Source organism: Dicentrarchus labrax, unplaced genomic scaffold, assembly GCF_905237075.1.
Source record: "Dicentrarchus labrax unplaced genomic scaffold, dlabrax2021, whole genome shotgun sequence".
NCBI lineage: Eukaryota > Metazoa > Chordata > Actinopteri > Moronidae > Dicentrarchus > Dicentrarchus labrax.
The window spans coordinates 8,165,713-8,188,054 of NW_026136716.1; the positions used below are offsets into that span (position 1 = coordinate 8,165,713).

General features: G+C 40.1%; 1 protein-coding gene across 2 annotated transcripts; it reads right to left on the bottom strand.

Moving 5' to 3' along the window:
* Positions 1–7,937: 7,937 nt before the first annotated feature.
* Positions 7,938–17,498, bottom strand: LOC127378799 (cordon-bleu protein-like 1). Of its 2 annotated transcripts, none has more exons than XM_051428063.1 (10): positions 17,400–17,498; positions 15,490–15,652; positions 15,104–15,305; positions 14,761–15,019; positions 14,016–14,057; positions 13,841–13,923; positions 13,543–13,737; positions 13,345–13,438; positions 9,631–11,262; positions 7,938–8,852 (listed from the first exon to the last, which is right to left on the bottom strand). In XM_051428063.1, exons 2-10 carry the CDS (start codon positions 15,579–15,581, stop codon positions 8,845–8,847), a joined length of 2,607 nt encoding a protein of 868 aa, XP_051284023.1. In that variant the 5' UTR covers positions 15,582–15,652; positions 17,400–17,498; the 3' UTR covers positions 7,938–8,844. The 2 variants fall into 2 exon arrangements, with proteins under 2 accessions (XP_051284023.1, XP_051284022.1); XM_051428062.1 differs by lacking the exon at positions 17,400–17,498 and adding an exon at positions 16,362–16,599.
* Positions 17,499–22,342: the final 4,844 nt, after the last annotated feature.

Sequence of the window (22,342 nt, forward strand, 5' to 3'; positions counted from 1 at the left end):
TTACTTTTTCTATCCCTCTCATTTTAACAAAGGACACAGTATATTACTGACAGACTAGATATACTGTGTATATAAAGAAATAAACCACATACTGTTATTCATTCCCACTAGACAACTTGAGAACAGTTTGTGGTTGAACCTGAGAACTAATCCTGAGTAGGAAATCAGCAAGGTCATATTAAACATTGGTAAAAAGAAAAAACAATTATAAAGATACTTTTCAGAAGAAAAAGGATGAATTTATTAGATAGCCAAAAGGTGACAAATTGTGGAAAATTTGCCTTTACAGAGCTTGTAATTGTAAAACCTTAAATACAGCCATCAGACAAACAGCAGTGGGCAGTCAGGAGAGAGGCTATGGAGGCAGTACATTTAGTTTGTTTAGCCGTGGCCTGATGCAGTTCAAGGTGCTCAATCAATTGCATTACAATCGATTGAGTTGTTGATTCCATCTCTGACTATTTTGGAGATATTCTCAAAACACTGATTTTTTTAGGCAGCCGGTACCACCAAACCCTCCGACTGCAATATTTGGGATCTGATCAGACGTGAAAAAACGCACATACCTGGGGTCGGATACACGGTCCCAATATTTGTAGCCCCACCGGGCCGTAGGTTAAAGGGGACCTCTGGAGCACTGCTGCATATGTGAGAAAAGTTGTATACAGTAAAGCCTCTTGTGCCTCCAGAGGGAGGTGGGTGAAGTCTGATCAATTGCCTCAAGTGATGTCACTCGAGTCAGCGCCGGCTGGGTCTGAAGACTGCAACTCTGAGAAAACATCTGGGGGTGTGGAGTTAGAAAAGAAGCAAGCTTACCAGACCTCTGTAGCGCACCCTTCATCTCTGCTTAAAGCTAGAGGCTACATTAGCAGCCACACACCTGAATCTCTGACCAAACTGTCAGTGGTGGAGTTGCATTATGGGTAGACGCCAGATTTTGACAAGGAAGAAAAAAAATCATCTGCTGCATTGATTTTGATGCTTTTTTTGTGTGTCTATCATGGATTCAACATTGTTAAAGGAGTGAAAAAGAGAGATTCAAAAGACTTTTTATTTGAGCTTTAAAGTATAGAACAAGTAAATTAACAAATCCACCCTCCCAAAGCAGCAGCACATAATTTGTAGATAATTCAAATTTCTGACTTTTAAATAATTATTTGTATGGCTGCGTAACAAAGTAAAAAGTTCCAGTTTTTTGGAGTCCCTCCAACATTTTTCAACATTCCTACAGGAACTATGACCATATTTTTTCAGAAGAACACAGCCTGCACAAGCTCAAAGTCAATGAGCAATTATTGTAACAACTTAGTGTTCTGGATAAGTTCACAGAGTTTTGCTGTATTCTTCCAGATTCGCTTTATCCGGACATTCTCATAGAAAAAGGTTGTCAAACACCTCTACTTTTACCAGCACTACAGTGGCCTGAAAGTAAGGTCCATGTTTGAATCCTTGGAAATCCTACCAGAATAAAAGCTGCGGCAGTAAGAATATAAGTATTTGTTTTCCAGAGCCATGAAAGTAATGACTCAATTGTCCAGTGTGTTATTTTTCAATAAAATAAAATAAAAACCTTGAAAAATGGAACACCGTGGCTTATATGTGCCATAATTAGTGTTAAATAAGCTAATTCCTCTATAAGAACTAAATACATGAATATGGAAATCCTGTTGAAGGGGGCCTATGTATGTTGCAGAGAGCAGGATAACCATGAAGACAGCCGAGACAAATGTAACTAATTGTCATATAACCTCAAATTGGGGGCATGAAAGTGTCTAAATAATGGCAGCTAATTTGCCTTGTATTGTGCTTTCTTGATGGGTTTAAATTGAATGAGTCAGGATCCATTCTGGCGTAATGTGAAAGCTGGGGCACTGGTTCACACCAGAGACATTCAAGGTCGAGCTACTCCAAATGAAGGGGTGACGGGGGAGTGAAGAGATTTAAAGTAAGGCAGCTGAGTCAATGGACGGCCGGGGTGTAGATTTGGCAGCGTATTCATGTAACCTTGAATTATTGGTTGTTTTTTTCTGCATTGAAAGCTTTTTCTACAAGCCCTTCTCAAAAATATATCCCTTTTTGTCACCCACATTAATGGCACAATCAGCCTGAAAAAATTGCAGTCACAAATTATTCATTGTAATCCTCCATTTGAGGACCCTAATGCCTCTAATTGGGCTTTTATGACTTACAAACTGTATCTTCCTCTCTCTTTTTTTCTTTTTTTCCCCTCTGGCGTTTGTTTTTCTTCCTTCCCGCCATGCTGCGGAGTGACATTGAGCCTCTCCCTGTCGGGGTGCTCTCTTGTCTCACTCCAGTGCACATTTTCGCTGTCCCCTCTCCTCCTCCCCCAGACAATGAGCTTTTGACTGAATACATTATCCGAGCTGTTGTTCTGTTTGTTGTTGTTTTAGCATCCAAGAAAAGAGATGAATTATTAATGATGACAGACAAAAAAGAAAGAGGAGAATAAAAAAAAACTCTAGTGTTTTTTAGGATTTCTGCCGAGTGCTGCGGCTCCATCAAGAGGCCTGCAAATAAGACTGTAAAAGGCAGCACTTTATAATACAGCCTGTGACTTACAGTGTAATTGTATTGTATAAATCAGCTACTAATACAATACTTACCAATTCCTACTCACATTTTAGTGCATAGAAGAATATAAATTATACTATTTTTGTAAATGCTGGGAAACTTTATATTACAGCCTGTATACTTTATTCTTACTGTGTAATTAGATAAATTAAAATAACTAAAATGACTATCATTAAACATTTAAGATTTGTTTGTTCCACCTACACAAATATGTTATATTCTTACATTACTCTATAGGTTTTTCCCTCTTCAGACAACAATAGAAGCTATTCATAGCTGTGCACCCTCAGAAAGGTGAGTTTGTTTTCTACTCCAGCATACCATTATGAGCTGCTGCAGCGCTGGACCAACGCGCCTTTTATATTGTACCTTCTTCAACACGCCGCAATAAAGTTTAACAAGTGAAACTACAAGGTATTTTGTGTTCTTTATTGTTTATTGTAGCTATATTGTGACCGGACATAAAAGCTGGTCAGGGCTCTCCTCTATAACTATATCTCCACGGCAGTTTTTGCCAGACGGACACCAGATTTTCTGTTGAGGTTACCTTACCCGATAAGTGCAATGTTATTATTGTACTTGATTCATTACTGTCAGGAACAGGAGCTACACTGTAGTCAGTCCAACATAAGCTGGTAGGCTGGGCTAGTTTTTAAGTCCCCTGTAAGTATATTGCTGATTGACAAGCCCCTCATTATCCCAAGAGTTTTACCTCTTTTCATTGAGCTTCCCACCCCGAAACTAAATTGCATTGTTGTTGTGAAATTGGGAACTAAACCAATATATTTTATACGTTCTTCAACAACTCCTCCATCTGAGTTTAAGGGATTCTCCCAAAGCTCAGTTCATTACCTCGCTGCAGGTTTTGTAGTATATTGTAACTGTGAAATACATGAAACCATAATTACTTTATAAATTCTGCAGATTAGTGTAAAATGCCCAGTTGTTACTCCCTTGTTCCCCGTAGCCTAGTTTCCGAAATTTAAGTACCAGTAGGAACCAGTAAGTATTTTATTGGTGCCTGATTAATAGTTAAATTACAACTGCTGCATAGCAGAGTGTTACGGCTGTAAATAAAAGTTGAAACAAGTAGGTAGAAGCAGTTCGAAGCCTGAGTTTGACATGTTATACACAGTGCAGTCCTACATAGCTCTAAGTCACATCCTAGAAAGCTCAGTGTACAAAATTAATCATAAGAATATTTAATTATAGAAAAAAAAAGAACGTTAAAGCCTAATCTGAAACAACTTTAACAGCAATTGTTGACTGTCCCAGGCTTATATCTCAATACCAGCATCAAAGTCAATGTATTTCTCAGGCCCATGGTAATGTCACTGATCTGAAGCAGGGATTACTGTGCCCCCTCTTGGTTATAAATCAGCATTGCATTGTCATTCAAAGCTTCATTACAAGCTCTCTGTGAGATTAGAGCCAATGGTGCGATCACTTGTGTGTTGGGTTAGACTTTGGCAGCAGCGTCAAAAGTCAAAGATATACTCTAGGTGTTGGTGGATCAGAAGAAGAAAAATTCATTGTTTTTGCATTAAAGTGCTCATTTGTTCGATTGTATAGAATCAGAGGGGCAGGGGGTGTCTGTTCTGATCAGAGGAACAGCCGCCGGTGACAAATTAACTGCAGTGATTGTGTCAGTTTGTCACTGCATTGAACCTGAGACGCCGACCATTCATCACCGAGAAGAGGTGCATCCCCCCCCCCTCAGGATTCAGTGATAAGGACTGAATGAAGAAAAATGACAGAGAGATAGGCCTCATCCACTTTCTATCACAGAGCAACAGGGGCCGGCTACTGTATGTTCAAACGCTGCTCCTACTTTTGTTCCTAGTTGCTTATTTTATAAGGCGCTGCCGAGCATCATGAATCAAACCGGCTTGACTTTGTGGTGTGTTGTCAAAAATGTTTCACTGTGTCCTTTAACGTACAAGCAGCAGCGGATCGTTGATTTAAAGGGCTTCGGTTGCAGCACAGAGTCTAGAAACTTGATTGATTTTAACACCATGCGGCTCAGTTTTGGACATCTATTTTTTCCTGTTGTTTGTATTTATAGCACATCTTTAACGTCCTTCTTCCCTCAACCGGGGGAGAGAGAGAGGGAGAAAAAAAAGCCCTGCCTGTTTGGAGTTTACAGGATCAAAGAAGAGGTAAATATCATTTCCATAACATTTGAACCAGTTAACCACCAGCACAATGCAGATAAACACTACTGTAAGCGCCTGACAATGCCAATGAGGCAGGAACTCTGTGATTTGCCGCTCCGCCAAAGAGGAGGGAAGCGAGCGCAAACATGGAGGAGGTGAGAGGTCAACTGTGCTCTCCCTGCATCCCTTTCCAAGCAGCCCCTCAAGCACTGGTGATGTTTTAGGCAACCGTGCCTCACTTTGGGGGGAGGCCTGATGGATGCCATTCCCAAGGTGAATGGAAAGAATAGCATTAAGCTGCACCACACTGCCTGGGGAGATCTACACTGCTTTGGGTGATTCATCTATTGATTATTTCTACCCAAGCATGGAGGTGCCATGTAAACACACATATATTAGTAGTCTACAATGCACATGTGTTGCCCCTAACACACATGCAGACACAGTGGATCCAGTGAAGCACGCCTCAGGCCTACTCACTGTTTTATAATCAGATTCCAACTTCTACCAGCTCATGGGCATCTTCAAACCACAAGGCAGATGCATCTGATGGATAACTAAATAGAGATGAATGAAGAGATGAAGGAATAAATAAATGATAAATGCACATTACCGCTATTTGTGTGGGCCAGCTATTGTGTTATTGATCTGAGCTGGTGTTTTTTTGCGTGTGTGTGTGTACTTGTAGTAGGCTACAGTACGTGGGCCAAGTTAAATTGTTATGCTTATTCTGTGCTTTGTGTGTAGGATTTGAATCATTATCAATGGAGCACTATAGGTGTCCATGTCTTATCTAATTCAATTGATTTGTGTGTGCCGCACAGCTCGTCCAGAAATGTTTTTTGGGCTTTGTGAACTTGCGGGGCACCGTGATCTAATCCTAACTTCTCCACAGGCTGCTTGATGTAACAAGAAAAGCCTAAAAAGTTAGCTATCCTAACCCCAGGCTAACTAAGGGTCACGTTTCCATGGTAACAGCTGCAGACCAGTGGCACCAAATGACAAAACAGAGTAAAACGCAACTCATAAGTTGTGGTTTTCTAATTATATCGTTGAGAAAACCATGAGAAGGCAAAGAAAACGCAGTTGTACATATACAACAGTGAGGACATCATCCGTCATTTTCATTTTTTTTTTTTTTTTTTTTTTGCTAAAATTTTCCAGTAAAATGTCCTAAATAAATCTTTCAGAAGGTTAAACATTTTGTGCTGGAATGAACAGAGCTGAGAGGTTTAACACGGCTGCCAGAATCCATGTCAGATTAGTCCTACTTAAGATAGTCAAGAAGTAGACAACTGCACCATGGATGAATTTATTTTCCTATCTGAAGTCTGATTATTAATTTGATCTCAGCCGCAGTCAAAGTCTCTCTTTGTCTTGAACTAATCCTGGTTTCTTTATTGTCTACCTGACTACCTTTTACTAGCCACTAGATCTGGAGTAGTGATCTATTGACCTGCACTGGCAAACTGTTTGGAACAAGCTGAAACTCATTTAACTCTACAACCACATTGGTACTTTATACATACACACTGGCAGTGTTGGTTTTGTAGACAGGTATCTTCCACTCTATGCAATTTACTTAATACAGAAATACTTAGTTGTCCCAATTAAATGCAATTGATTAATGATCCTTCCTTGGGATTATCAACCCAATAACAAGGTATCTCATTAGCTGGGGGAAAAAACTGTGATGGAAACCTCCCACAGTCTCTCTCTATACTTTGTATATGTATATGGGACAACATAGTATATCATACATAGGATGTTTACTTTGCAGTTGATTTTAAATATAGAACAATATTTGTACTGTCTTCAAGAATTATCATTTATTATTGATGTTTATTACGTAATTTCTATTTCCTTTGTAATCTCTTTATATGTTTATATAGATGATGTTGACATGGCAGGAATGTGGTTGGTAAAATGAGCTGTGGTTACACAAAACACTCATGTTCATAAATTACTTATATTGTCTTCCTGCCTGTGCACACACACATACACATATATATATATTTAAAGAGTAAATTTGATCCTCAAAAAAAATAAAGTTTCTTTGTCTGACTCTCAAAAGTCCTGTTGTTCTACATAATTATGTGACCCACGATGTAAGCTGGAAAAGAATACAGGTAGTTGCGGGCCAAACAACCCATGTTTTTTTCAGGTGTGTCTGCTTTAACAGGAGTGATCCACTGAGTGATCTTGCATTCACACCACGGCCTCCTCATTAATTTGTCTGAACCAGGATGTGCTCGTGGGACTGAAGTGTCCTCCAGGATTTCGAATACCCCGTTTGTTCACGTCTCTCTCCACCTCGTCTCCTGAGACAATAATCAACAAAAATCTCTTTGTTTGCGCACGTCTGGTTTTTGTTCAAAAGGTTCATCTGTGCTGATAGCATCTTATGTCACATGCTGGATCATAAATGTACATGACAGAGTAGCATTTCATGTTATACTGCATTATGAATCCAGCTTTCTTTTGTCTGCATAATCATGAACATTGCTGCTCAGGTTGAAATTCAACCTTTCACTGCTAAAAAAGGAGAATGCCAGAGTTGTCACTTACATTGGATATCATTGCTTTGGGCAGAAAAAGAGCTCCTCTCCAGTGTGTGTGTGTGTGTGTGTGTTTCTTTTTCCACAGACTTTTTTTTTTCTTCTTTAAACGTTAGACGTGGCTCTCTCCCTTAGGGGCGGTAATGGCATTCTCCATGACAACGGCAGTGTGACACGGCTGTGCCCTTGAGGGCCGGGCGCCCCCTCTGGGGGGAGCGCCGCAGAAACACGACAGGGTCAACGGTCACCTCCCATCATCCACCAGCAACTCGTCCTCCTCTCTCTCTCTCTCTCTCTCTCTCTCTCTCTCTCTCTCCCTCCCTCTCCTCAGGTGGAGCAACGAATGTTAGGGAGAGAAAGAAAGTCTTGAAGCGAGCCCACTCAGTCCAGGCCTGGCAAACGTGGAGCTTTAGCCACAGGCGGTTCTGGCTAGGTCTCTACCTCGCATAGCTTCTTGCTGTTCCTCCAAGGCCAGGGCTGGATCAATACGTATAGTAGTGCGGATTCTTTTGGCACCCAACTATAGCTATGCAGTATTGCCCTGAGGTATGGGTCCGTTAAAGACATAACAGTGTGTGCATGTGAGCAAAGTGGACTGAGTTTATTCAGGAAGGTGTTGAGATGCTTGGCATAAAACCGATGCTTCCAACAAGGAATTTTTTATTTTATTTTGTTGCTGGAAATGTAGGAAATTCTTAGTCTCTATTAAATATTGCATGGAGTTTTTTTTATTTTGGGGAAGTCCTTGAAATGAATATGGATTCTTGGAAAAAGAGCCTTCAAAAAAAATACTAATACATTTAAGGATAATTGAATATTAGTTAATTAATGGCTGCTGAGTACTTATAAAAAAGATTTACTGTTATTTCTTTTTAAATTCAATTCAAAAGTCACGTGTGATACATCCACCAGAACTCATATGATGAAAAAGACCTCACAAATGGATATCTTGTCAGATCTTCATTTTAGAAACGATGCTCTTCTGCCACCTGGTGACTAAAAAGCAAATCAGTCTCAAACTGAGTTCATCAGTTTTACTGCGTTCTCCATGTCTTAAAGCATACAAATGTACAACCTGAGGGAGAAAATAAATTCAAGCACAAACACAGAATTATTGTGAATACTAATAATGAATCATTGGGTTTTGTTTTACACAAACAAACAAACAAACAAAAAAAGCCAGCAACATCAGCGTCATTTCCGCCTTGGCACATCTTCAATGAAAATTTAAAAAGGAAGTAAAGAAAAAAACAGGACGTTGTCAGTTCAACAACTCACATCCTGTACATTTGGCTTACTTGACAACAGAAAATGTTTATGTTCAACCTGTGAACTGTGTCTTTTCACAAAAAATAAAAAAAGGATCCAGAAACAAAGTCAGTTGCTTCTTGCTGTAAAACTGATGCAGTTCGTCTACGTAGAAATTATTCAGCTGTTTAAGTTATTCGGAGGTCACAGGCAGAGTCTGGTGTCCCCGGTGAGCTCTGAATCCTCTCCCTAAACAAGGACTTCCATTCAAAGATGTTTGAGGAAGCCGGTCAGGCACCTGCAGCAGAGAAGAGATTAAAAATAGAGAAATATTTACATCACATATTTCCTCCTATAGGCAGGAATTAAAAGACCCTTCACTCTCACTCTCTCATGTCTGACTGTCATGGATCAAATGTCCAGAAATATACTTGTCATCATGCATTCAGTGTCTCCATGTCAGTTTGGTTCCATGACAAGAAAGCCTAAAAATACTGTTATTTCTTCTGTGTAGTATTCAATATTTATGTTATCATTATTATTATTATTATTATTATTATTATTATGATGATGAGATATTTGGCATTTCTCCACCCATTTAAAATGGCTGTATAATGCTTAAAGGTCCAGTGTGTAGGATTTAGTGGCATCTAGTAGAATAGTTTAATTAGTAATTATAATAGTAATTATCTCCCTCCCTTCATCTTCCCCTACTAACGGAAAAACTACAAAGTATGCAAAAACATTTGTCTGTTCTGGGCTACTGTAGAAACATGGTGGTTTCAATATGGCAGGCTCCAACAGAAGGCAACATGCGATGTCTGTAGATAAAAATTACTCATTCTAAGGTAACAAAAAACATGATAATTCTTATTTTCTGGTGATTATACACTAATGAAAACATGGCAATGAATATAATATCCCATTCCTAAACAAATGAATTCATAATTAAACTAATTTTCAGACAATCACATTCTCTTGGGAGGCTTTTTTGGAGACTGCTGTGTATTTGTATCACATCAAACCTCTGAGCTGTAGAGCAATATGATTAAATATAACTGGTCAGAAGTACTCACCGAACTGGTATATGGTCCTGGGTGGTGAGGGGAGTGTACTTTGTGGACCACTGGGGGCCTGAGGGCCTAAACTTTTGCCACGACTCTGGGGGCGGGATCTCTGCACGGCCAACGCTACTGCCTGTGCAAATCTGGATGGGGCTGAACTTATCTTGTCCAGAGGTTTGGGTGCAGCTGCAGGGGTGGCTGACGTTAACTCACTGAATGCATTAGTCTGCCCATTGGAAGAAAGACTTAGTGGCTGAGAGGAGGGAAGAGAGGAAGCTGTAGTATCTTCCCTCCCTTCCTCCATGACTTCTATTTCTTCATTAAAGAAGACAGGTGGAGGAGGAGGAGGGAAACTGTCTTCTTCTTCCTTAACTTTCCTCTCATCAGTGTTTGAACCACAATGGTCGATGTCTGTACTGACAAACTGTCGACTGGGGCTTTGAAGTAATTCACTCTGATCCTCAGAGATGATGATTTGACCATCACTGGCAAGTTCTCCATCACTGCAGTCTGACGGTGTGGCTTGTACCACCTCAGATGTGACTTCAGGTTCATCCTCTTCCTCCTGCTGCTTTTCAACAGTTCCCCCAACCTCCGACAGAGGCGAGCCTGGGCAATCCTGATCGTCTACATCAAGTGGAGGTGGAAGAGAAGCTGGCTCTTCAGAAGCCTGAATTTCCTGAGAAGAGGGTTCTGGACTCTTCAAATATGCAACTTCAGGCTCAACTTCTTCCTCCTGTTTTTCACCAATGTCCCCAACCTGACAGAGAGGCGAGCCTGGACATTCCTGATAGTCTTCATCAAGTGGAGGTGGAAGAAAAGCTGGCTCTTCAGAAGCCTGAGTCTCCTGAGAAGAAGGTTCTGGACTCTGCAAATATGGGACTTCAGGCTCATCCTCTTCCTCCTGCTTTGCAACGGTGTCCCGAACCTCACAGAGAGGCGAGACTGGACAATCCTGATTGTCTTCATCAAGTGGAGGTGGAAGAGAAGCTGGCTCTTCAGTCTCTTGAGAAGGTTCTGGACTCTGCAAAGGTGTTTCAGTCTCTGATCTGGCAGGAGAACATGGATCCTCCTCAGGCTCAGTTTGGTTTTTCCCGACCTCAGAAGAAGCTTCACTCTCAGGGTTTTCTTCTATTGTTATCTGATCTGGAACATCCACGGTGAGCTCTGAATCATGGGACTTCTGTTTCTTTGAGGGAACCACTTTGAACGTGGTCATTCCCCTTCTCTGTGCGGGATCCTCCCACTCGGGCTCAGTGGGTAGGTTGGAAGTCAAAACAGGTTCAGGTTCTGCATAGAAATCCCCATTTTCTGAAAACCTCTGAGTCATGGACATGAAGGAGGAGCCATTGTATAATTTTGGGAAGGTGGCAGAATTCCTCAAACGCCTGACCAGCGTTCCTTTGGAAATGGAGGAAGTCATGACTTTGGCAAGAGCACAGCGGGCGTCTGTTAAGTCTTTCCCTCGAAACGAAGGCAGATATGGATCAGCCACTTCATGGAGATGGGCGAAAGATGGACGTGAGGAGGATTTGGATGACCATGAATGTGATGGATATGTTGATGAAGATGATGATAGTGATTTTACAGAGTCTGACTCCTCACTTTCTCTCTTCTCCACAGTAATCAGGGAGTCTACAGTCGCTGGGGAAACAGGGAAGACTTAGTAACAAGGAACCCAACTCGAAGAAATGTCACTTTAAAGAAATTGCTATATTTCTAATGGAGGTTCTGCACAGAAACACAAAATGTGTGTTTGTCATTAAAAAAAAGACAGAATAAACATAGATAGACAAACATAGATTACATAACCAGTGACTTTTTACCTTAATAACCTTTAGTCAAAATAAAACACACTTTTAAATGAAATCAAGTGTTAAAGTGAAATGAATTATTCACAATTTTATTGTAATAGGAGAAATCCTGATAATATGAAATAATGAAAAAACCCTGCATATCAAAAGTGTAAAATGTGAATGAAAAAGCACAATGTGTAAATGAATCAGCAGAAGAAAGAATCAAGATCAAAGAATCATAAACATAAATATAATAAAAACATTAATATACAATAGGTAGAAGAACTATATAGTAGAGAACGAAATTAGCATTTAACATAAAAACTTGATTTGGAAAGAAAACAACATTCACTTATAGAGTTGATTAATTTACTAAATACTGCTGTTCATCTGACTTCTGTTTTGAATTAAAGGCACAACAATTAGTTTAAATCTAATCCATTAAAAAGGAAAAACACACAAAAAAGCACAAAAACTTGAGACAAAACAAAAGAAAGTTACAGAATTTTTCACAAAAGAAAAGCCCCCCCAAAAAAAGCATAAAAACGAACAAATAAATATTCAAGTGCAGCAGGCAACAGTGACACGCATCCATAAAAGCCACTAAGACGGGAAGGAGGAAGAAGAGGCCAACGCAGGAGGAGGACGGAGAAGAGGAATAGGGATGGTGGAAGGAGGAGAGGAAAAGGAGACAGCAGCAGCAGCAGCCCTCAATCACCCCCTTCAGGTAACACAGAGTCTGTAAGCAGGGAGGAGAAAAAGCTTGGCTTTAGGGCAGCGATCTTCAGCGTAAAAGGTTTCCAAAACAAAACAAACACAACTCCAAGACACTTTACGGTGAAGTCTCAATACTGACGCAAAAGCCAGCTGAGTCAGTATGATGAAAGAAATAGGCTAAAATGCGATACTGTAAGTGTAGGAGGACGGGATCAAGAATGTGATCATCAACTCTGGGCTGGGAGTTGTTTTTCCAGCCGGGGTCTGATACCAGCTCAGCAGAGTGTTGCACTGTCATGGCTAAAAGAAAACAAGGGAGTGAACCGAAGACACTGTCGCTAGCTGAAGGCAATTTATACAGATAATTAAAAACACTAAAAAGTTTACAGCACTTTTTTCCTCTTCTACCATGTGTGCAATGAAGTGTTCACATAATTACCGATCCCTCTTAACCTTTGTCTAATAACAGAATGTTCATTCAAGTCTGTGAAAGAAAGATCAGTAAAAAAAGGAGCCATGCGCCAAGAGAACCTGGAGTCAGGTGGTGAAAGCGTGTCAGACAGGCTGATACAGGGCAATGAAAGCTTGGACAATAGAGGGATTTATCTCGGAGCAGACTGAAGCCAATATGTTCTATGAACAAGGCTCTCTGGGTCACTTTAATTGCCCCTGAACGGGGTTAAATTGTTCTGACTGATAAAAGCTGCGTTTTGTGCCAGATTTAACTGCTAAATCTTCTATTTGATGGTATTCGCTTTGACATTTTAATCTTGATTTAACTTCAATCTCTCTTGACCTCCCGTGGCACTCACTGAAGCTGTAAGGATTTGGCGGACACAAGAATTCACCCGACTCTAAACCCATTTGATTTCCACTGAAATACTGTAAAAGGTCAATTGGGATTATTGTACCAGCATACTTCATATCTTCCTGCTGTTCCAATGAGGCTGCCTCAACGATCACCACTAGATGGCAAAAGAGACAGAAAGCTTAACAGTGGCATCAGGCTGCATTTGGACAGTGTAATATTAGCTCTGCACTGACTATTACGTAACGGCGCTGACTCTAATTTATACCTTTAAATAGCAACAATTAACAGCTATTTTATTCCAAGAAGCGTTGGCAAGCCAAGATCTCAATCCTGCGGCACTTCTTTTAGAACGTAATCCATCACAGAGCTCAGAAGGTCATCAATCGTCAATGAAGATTTTACCTTTAACCTCTGTGTCCTCCTGCAGCTCCTGGTTTGCACAGGGTGGGGGTGGGGCCCTCCGCTTGGTACTCCTCAAAGTAGATTCAGCAGACCTCTACAGAAAGACAACAACATTATTATGCTAATGTATATCATTGTTTGGGTTATTTATTCCAAAAATTAACTCCGGGCTAATCTTCCTCCCTACCGCCAACCCACCTGTGGTCCTCTTAAATGACAGGTGCTGAGGTTGTTGGGGACGCTCTGTGACGCACCCATGGGCGGCTGGGGGGCTCGTCTCTTCTTGGGCACGTCTGCTGCCAGGTTGTTAGAAGAGGAAACATCCTGCCCATTCATACGGCCTCCCACTTGTTTGTAGAGACCGGGAGAATCTGGAGGACTCACGGCCCCTTCCTACAAAAGAGGGAAATGTACAGAGAAGCTTTAAGAAAATCTACATTCAAGTAGTGCCAGCAGTACAGGAGTTCACTTTACGTCTCCCAAAAGCTGACGTTACCATTTCAGGGTGTTTCTTCCGTCTTCTGAATAAGCTGAGAAATCCCAGGTTCTCCTTCTGTTTCTTCTCCTTCTTTGGCAGGTCTATATTATGTAAAAGACGTAGATCAGTAAATGATACGTAGCAGAATACAGTGCGTAGCAGATAACACTGAGGCTGTGCATGAATGTGTTACCTTGTGGTGGAGGTGGTGAGATGACCTCTGTTTGTGTGACAGCTGTTCCACACAGAAAACAATGCCATTATCAGGTCAGACTGCACAGTATCAACACACCGAGTATGGGATAAAGGCATTCTTCTAGATAAGAACCATTGGCCGCAGGGTTTTGTGAAAGCACCAAAACTACAAAATTAATTTTAAAATGGAAACGCCACGTTTTTTGGTGCCCAATAGACCTTTTTGACATGAAATAGTGGCGTAACCACACCAAATATACGCTGATTTAATTGTAAACAATCACATGTATCAATATTTATTGAACTAAAGTCTAAAATGTGGCCATAACAGATAAGTAAATTATATGTGTTAAAAGGTCCAGTGTGTAGCATTTATCTAGAGACCTTCTAGTGAGCCAAACATGCACAACTATAGCCCCCTGACTCCGTTTGACCTGAATGGAGTGTAACTTTAATTGGTATCATTGTTTACCCTGCTATTTCATGTCTAAATGGCTGCTATGAAAAAGGTCTATTTGGGTCCACAAAGTGATCCCAGCGGTCTCTTTTAAGTAATAATCCTGTCTTAATACCCAAAGTGCATTTGAAACTAAATGTGTCGTATATTTTTAGCTCAACACATGCAAATATACAAGCACTGCACTCAAGCTGTGAATTTTGTTACGCTGCATGTGTGAGGTTTTCTTCATTTGATTGTGATTTGCCTATTTGCATTGTGTGTGTCAGTGTGTTCTCCACCGTACCTGCATCAGGTGTCTTGGCCTGGTGTTGACGGTCAGCTGTGTCTTTTGCAAACACTTCCCTCAGTTCGAGGTCATTTAAGGACTTGGTCAGGTCCAGTGGCTCTTGGGACTGAGAGTCTCTCATCAAGATGGTTGTTTCTGCTTTAAACTCGCACTTGTCACAAACCACCGGCAGCAGCATCTCAAGGGGCACTCTGGGATTCACTCGCACCACGGCCTTGTGGGACTTATTGTAGTTGATCAACAGACGTACAGACGCCTGCAAAGAGAAATTACCTTTTCTACTTATTTCATGCAACGATGGAATTAATATTTTTTGACTTTTTTCTCTGTTTTTTTTTACCTCAGGCATGTACGGCCTCCTGATCTTTTCCTCAATCCCTTTAGGCTTCAGCACAATCTTCTCCGCTTCTAGTGAGCCAATCGGAGAGTTCGGTTTGAAGCTGATGATGTTCTTGTTGGGCGAGAGAACTTCAACGGTGTAGTCTGACGGATTCAGGCGGTAGCTCGCACAAAGGGTCACCAGCAAATCCATCACGGGTTTACTATTCAGAAAAGAAAACAAATCACCATAATTAACATGTATCTTGCTGTTCTCAAAGTATAGTATGCAGGTGCAAGTTCTTGATATCCTGATTTTACCCCCTTAGTATGGCTCAAACATTGGGCTAAGACATGTCCATGGCATCAAAACTCTCCTTAGATAAAACAGCCTGTAACACAGCCTACCTTCCATGCACTGTGGCGTTCCTCTCCAGCCCCCCCGGCAGCACCACAGACAGAGTGTGGTCTCTCTCCAACGGATTCACCTCCTCATCCATCTCAAGGGACCTTCAGTGGAACTCAAAAGCCTCTCCAGATCTGATGCCGTCCCCAGTGTCAGGTAAACCTCCTGAGAGGCAAGAAATATTTCAGTAATTAAACTCAGGGTTACCGTACAGTCGGTGACAGGGTTTCCCTCCAGCCTCGCTGTGAAATGTCTTATGGTTACTCGAAAACATTTCAAGAATGGGGTTTGAAGGCCTGACTCTAATAGGTCAGTATAAAAGGACTCCTAATAATAGACTAATAGGACTCCATAGGTACACTGCACCTAAAACAGCTATGACTCACTTTAAGGCTACTCTAATTATATAAAATGTCAGAAAATAGTGCAAAATAATGCAGAATTTGAGATAAAGTTGACATCTGAACTGTATAAAAACTAAATAAATTCAGTGTACTACCAAAGAAGACAAACATAACCAGCAAATATTTAAATTTGAGAATATGATTAAGCAGAAATTGCTGTTTTCTTTCTTTAAAAATGACTTACATGATTACATTACAGTCAAATTATGTTTTCGGTGCATTGACTAAAGAGTAAAGCAGCTCTGATTCACTGTACAGTAAATCAAACTATTACTCAACACTGATGCTCTGCTGAACAGACTCATCTTTATTCAGAGATAGAACAGTAAAACTGAGTGCAACATCGCTGTTTTTGGTAGAAATAAATCCGTAAATGTATCTTCTATATTGCAGGTTACTTCATTAAATTCATTAGGCAAATAAATATTGTGTCAAATGTCAACGGTTACCTGAAAAAAATAAACCTCTACCTCAAGCGTGAAACATGACAGTCCAGATCCAACGACCGCGCTGCTTCCACATGAAAACTACGACAAATGACCCAAATTGTCGTTAAAGCTCTCACTTACAACCACACATGTTAACTTTAGCAACTTTTGCTGTGTTTCCCCTGTAAAAAACCGACGAGCGACTCCCAACGACTCGCCTCCTTTTCCCAGGAATTTAAACACCCTCCGTCTTCACCTGTGACCCTTTGTGGTTCCTCGCCCGCACACAGGAACAGCCCCTTTAAACAGTTTGATTAAAGTCACCGCCCTGCCTCGGTGTATTCTCAGCCAGGAGTTCACTGGAGCGTGCCAACCAAACAGCTGCGCGTGTCTCTTCGTCAACACACTGACGCGCGCGCGTTTCAACAGGTGACCGAGTACGCATTAAATAAAGTATAAATGTAATAATTGTTGATTTACATATGTTTAAATATGGTTCATAGTATCAGCCCTGTATTGAGTGCACAAAACTGAATTAATCCATTATTTATTAAGCTGTTAATTGACTTATTATGCTTGTTTATATGTTTATACTGAAACATTACACATTATTTACATTCATGTGTTGGCTCCTAACCTTATTTTTTGCTAGTTCTGCTAAACATTAGTGTTAAAGTAAGCTAAATAAAAAAATAATTCCTTCCAAAAGTACATTATATAAACAGCAGGATCATTAGACAAATAATCTTCAGTGTTATTTTACTAAGAAACTAAGCCTAATCTATTACATTAATCTACTGTATTGGTGTTATTGGAGTAATATTGTTACATTAATACTACAATGACACCATAAAAAGTCTTTATCTTTAAACAATGTATCTTAGTAACTCACACAATGCATTCAGCCCCTGTCTGTCTTCAGCCATGTTGTAGAAGCAGTAATGCTGAGTTCCAAATAAGCTTACACTGTTTCTCAAGTAAGAGGGATTAGTGCCTTCAAAAGGCTGCGTCTCTCCATGCAGCCACACACAGGAACATTTAATTGATTTTATATATACATCCATAGCATTTTACACCTACCTGTATGCACAGATTCCTCCCATTCTCTGTCAGCTTTCTCTTCTGTATTACTGAGTGGTAGGAGGAGAGAGGCTGAGCAAGAAAGACGCTTCCTTCCCCTTGTAATCCCTGTTTAGCAGACTAACCTACCACACCTACAGGCCCTGCCCAGTCATGTGACAGCACTTTGCATGTCTGTATACTGTGTGTACTGTGTGTACTGTGTGTGTATGCTGTATGGGAGGTAGTGGAGGGGGGGGGTATCTGCACGGGCATGCATGAGTTGTAACTTGGTGAACCAGTCTGCAATGTGAAAGCTTAATGTTAAAAGAGTATACCATTCAATTTGTATAAAGGCCTTTAATCCACATAAGCTACTGATCCTCTATATAGGATCCGGCAAAAGTACTGCTGATCAGCTAGTCCATCATACTGTATAGCATGCACACACACTGTACTTAATCCCCTTGTCTAATAAAAAAAAAGATTCTCTGTGGTTGGTGGACAATAAGTAGATAATGGTGTTTACATTAATAAATCGTTAAACTGGCATTTCAGTACAACTAAAGCAGTGAATTAGCAATGCAAGGAGATGTTTATCAGTGAGGCAGACAGTAGTCCAGAAGTAATCTCTTCCACCTGCTCATCTCCATCACTGTGTGTCTCTTCTCCTCCTCCTCTGTGTATAACCCAGCTTGAGTGAAAACAAGTTCATGTCAGTCCTCTCTGGGCTGTTAAGGTCTTCTGGGTAACATAATAAACCACTAACTGAGTAAGTAGTTGAGACAAGTTGAATGAGGTGTACAAACCAAAAATAACTCCTGGAAGTGTGAAAGCTCTGGTTCCCAAACTATATATGCACCAATATGAATCAAAGGAGTCAGACTTTGCTTTTTGTTCTCGTGAACTACTGAATATTTTTTAGTTATCAGGCCCCAAAATGTCTGAGAAGTGTAGATGATGTATTGGTGGCAACCTGCAGACATATACAACCTGTGACAAGGGGTCACAGCTTTGAATTAAAGGGTCACAAGTTGGGGACCACTGCATGACGTGCATGTGACAAAGCAATGTGAGTTATTTGGAGCAGATATAACACATAAAGAAAACATTAAACACTAAATACTCACTGCTTGTTGAACAATTCAGTTTTATGTGTTCTGGGTGTTTTTGAGCCACACTAGCGGCGCATTTATCATCCTGTTAGCATTTTAATTGGTCCAATTATGACCAAATGCCTGAAAAGGACATCTGCCATCAGCCTCAGCTGTATTTAATGTTTAGTGCTAATTAGCATCCTTACAGGCTAAGGTAAGAGGGTGAAAATATTTTTCCTGCTAAACATCAGCACATCAGCATTGCATCAGCACTGTGAGTATGTTAGCATGCAGATATTAGCATTTAAAGCCTCACAGAGCCACTAGCTCTTTGTCTTGTTAGATTATTCAGTTACATAATAATAATAATTCCTTTTATTTGTATAGCACCTTTCGAAGCCAAGTTACAAGTGCTTCACAACAGCAATCTAATACAGAATCCAATTCAATACAATACAATGACAGTAAAAATAAAACCATTAAAAATAACGATGAAACATGTATGACATTAGAATAATAAAACATTACAGTAGATTATGAGACAGACACAGCAAGGAATCCATTAAGGCACATTTAAAGAGGTGTGTTTTTAAAAGAGGATATAGATTCCAGATCAATGGTGCCCTGGTAGCGACGGCCCGGTCGGCCCTGGTTTTCAATATAGATCCAGGAATCTCTAAAAGGGACCCAGCGGAGGGTCTCAGGCTGCACTTAGGCTCACATTGAATGAGACAGTCATTGATATACTCAAAGACCAGTTCCATCTGGGCCTTAATGATCATTAAAATCAATTGTGAAACACATTGGTAGCCAGAGTAATGAAGCTAAAATGGATGTTATTTGTACTCTTTTGTTATAATTAGTGAAAGTTTTGGCATACAGAGTAAAGGTGTACATATACTTCAGGAATCTACTTTACAGTAATTACTTGTAGCCTACTGCAGGTACAGCGGAGTAATTATAGAACAGTTATTTACTCGTGGCTTTGATTCAGGGAAGGATTTCCTGGCTTTTATATTCCTAGATAAAATGTGATTAGTCAAGCCTTCCTTACAGAGATAATGTTAAGTAACATTATAAGGAATAGTAATGAATTTCAAAAACTCAAATTAACATGAGCCATGAGACAGACCGCCGTAGTATCACACAAAGCCCTTCGATTCATCTGCATACAGTGTGTGAGCGGTAGCATGCAGTTAGGTGGGAGTTTTAATCAAATTAGGCGCAGGGAACACATGTCCACGTTGACTGTAATCTTGTAATCTCATTGTGCAGTCTGTGGAGTCTCAATGGGCCTTCTACAGTAGCTGGCTGCAGTAAACAGATCACTGTGCGACTGTCTCGCTTAATGAACTTCTTCTGATGACTAACCGACAAACAGAAAGCCTGTTAGTCACACCATCCAAGTCTCTCTTCCTGTATCATCACTTACCATGTTGTGAAATGGAAGAACTGTGCGATAAACAGGTAGAAGGTGTTAAACTGTTATTATTTCTCAGTCTTGAATGCATCCATTTGAGGACAGAGATGGATTTGGCTAAAGCCTATAGCATGATTTCCACCCTGGAACCAAGTTATGTCTGATAAAAACGAGTGGCGTGACACTGACATTTTTCCTGTCAAAGGAAATCAGAATGGTAACAATATGAATTCATTTCCTCCGTGTTATCCTCCATCAGACATCCAATGTTAACATCCATGTGCAGGCTCCTGTAAACTCTGTTCTTGAATAGACTAATGTAAACTCAGGAAGTGCAGAAAGTGCATCTATGTTCTGTTTTTCAGTCTGAACATTTATAGAAAACGAGTGCATGTATGCAAGTCACAAACTCATGTGAACTCTTTGTTTTTAGCTTTTTTTCCCACATTTATAGACATCAAACGGGAGCCCGGCCAGAAACAGAGGGCTGAGCTGGAGTGTTATACAACGCGACAAAGCCAAGACATGCTACAAGCTAATTCTGACATCCCACTGTTTGAGCGCAGGCTTCCAAATTCATCACTTCGCTTCTAATGAAACACGCAGGAAAGTCGCAGAGAGCTGCCAAAGAAGGACAACTGTGAACTCAGCTTTTGGAAACATCGTTCACACCAGGGAGACACTGAGCTCTCCACGTGTTCTTTAGCACTGTTCTATATCTGGATTCTGCTGAGTGTAAAACGTAGATATCTGTTATACATTTTGAAGTGATGTCCTCAACTCTTTTGGCTTTGGGATTTGTGTTGACAACAGGATTGCAAGTACACTGACTGTCAAAGCCACCGTGTTTGATCGCTTCGTGCTGCTGTACAATTACAAGGACCTATTTTAAGTGTTTGGTTAAAATGCTTTGTAAGATTAAACTTCTCTATTTGATTCTTACTTATGTGATTATGATGATATTTTAATGAGATTGAATGTGATATCTTACAGACCTGACAATTGTAGTCAATAAACATTTCAGAAGAGGGAGCCACAATGAAGGCAATGCAAACTGAATGTGAATGCTATTTATTTATACTTATATTAACATACAAAAAGTTCATTAACCATAAAAACAAAAATACAGTTTATATTTATTTATTTGATTGATTGAGAACTGGGGCTTTTAATGCTGTATTTACATCTTAGATGGTAACATATAAAGAATAAAGATTTCAATGAATGAAATATAGTTTTAGCCACCAAAAACCTTAAAAACATTGTCCTTTCCTGCCTTAGCATAGTGCCCTGTGAATAAAGGATACATTTAATTGACTGAGTCCTGAATAGTGTCTACATGTCTCTTAATGTCAACATGTGTACATCCCCTCTACTGTGGACTCAATGAAACAAAGCTGCTTGTAAAAGTGCAACCCATGTGAGAGTGACATGGAGCTGAAGGGTGTGTCCATATTTGCTGACTGCTGGCTCTGTGATGGATGGAGTTCATCCTCTCTTTTATTTCCTAAATGGAGTCATTGAAAAAGCATTTGAATCGCACAATAAATTCATATAAACCCTCTATTATGATTGCATTTGTTGACATTGGTGGCTGCGTTCCTCCTCACGAATGCTCCACCTTTGTGCTTCACACATAAACTACTGTGCACAGAGCTTCCCAAGAGCTCCATTTTACTCCCAAACTACAGAGGAGAGCTAACTTTATTCCTTGAGGCGTTATGTAACCCCGTGTTTGGGTGTAATGTTAGCGATTGTCCAGCAGATGGCACGAATTCACAATAAACACTGATGTCTGCACCTCACAATGTGGTCTCCATGTGAGCACGCACATGCCAGTTTCCTGACACCTCAATCTCCACCTCCAATAATAAATAATAATAGTTATTTGTTATAAAATAATAATCTGTGACTGCAAGCCTCCAACACTGTGAAATAATTCATATAAATTACTTTAGATGTGATATGCAGCATATTGATCAACTATATTAGTACATCAGTAGTTTTCTTTTTAAATTCACAGTGGGGTTTTTCTGTTGCTAGAGAGTAGGCTTACAACATTTTATAGAAATTAAATGAATAATAGATTTAATTTTCTTTTTTTTCTCCTTTATTTTTTACATATAACCACCAAAAAAGTCATGTATTCTCTGCAACAAAACACCTGTAGAGCTACAGCATACTTTTAAATTAAAGAGCTGTGATATAACCCTCAGACAAGCTGCTACCATAATAAAACAAATATGAAGTATTATTTGAATATATATTTAAATAAAGCAGGAATGTATCCAGTCTTTATGTAATTGTATTTAAAATGTATAAGATGATTTCAAGTCCTTTTCTGTGGCCTTATAACTAACAACAGGTTGCTGTTGCTCTCCCTCACTTGTGACTTTGCTATGTTCCCCACACTCAGGCCATCTTGTGACAGTCACAGCTTTAAGGAC

Bases quoted from the DNA above. Each gene is read 5' to 3' on its own strand.
- LOC127378799 (XM_051428063.1), bottom strand. From the start codon at position 15,581: ATGGATGAGGAGGTGAATCCGTTGGAGAGAGACCACACTCTGTCTGTG. The intron at 13,924-14,015 runs GTAACACATTCA...TACATAATATAG, and splicing joins CTCACCACCTCCACCACAAG to ACCTGCCAAAGAAGGAGAAG. The intron at 11,263-13,344 runs GTAAAATCTTCA...CTGTTTCCCCAG, and splicing joins GGAGGACACAGAGGTTAAAG to CGACTGTAGACTCCCTGATT.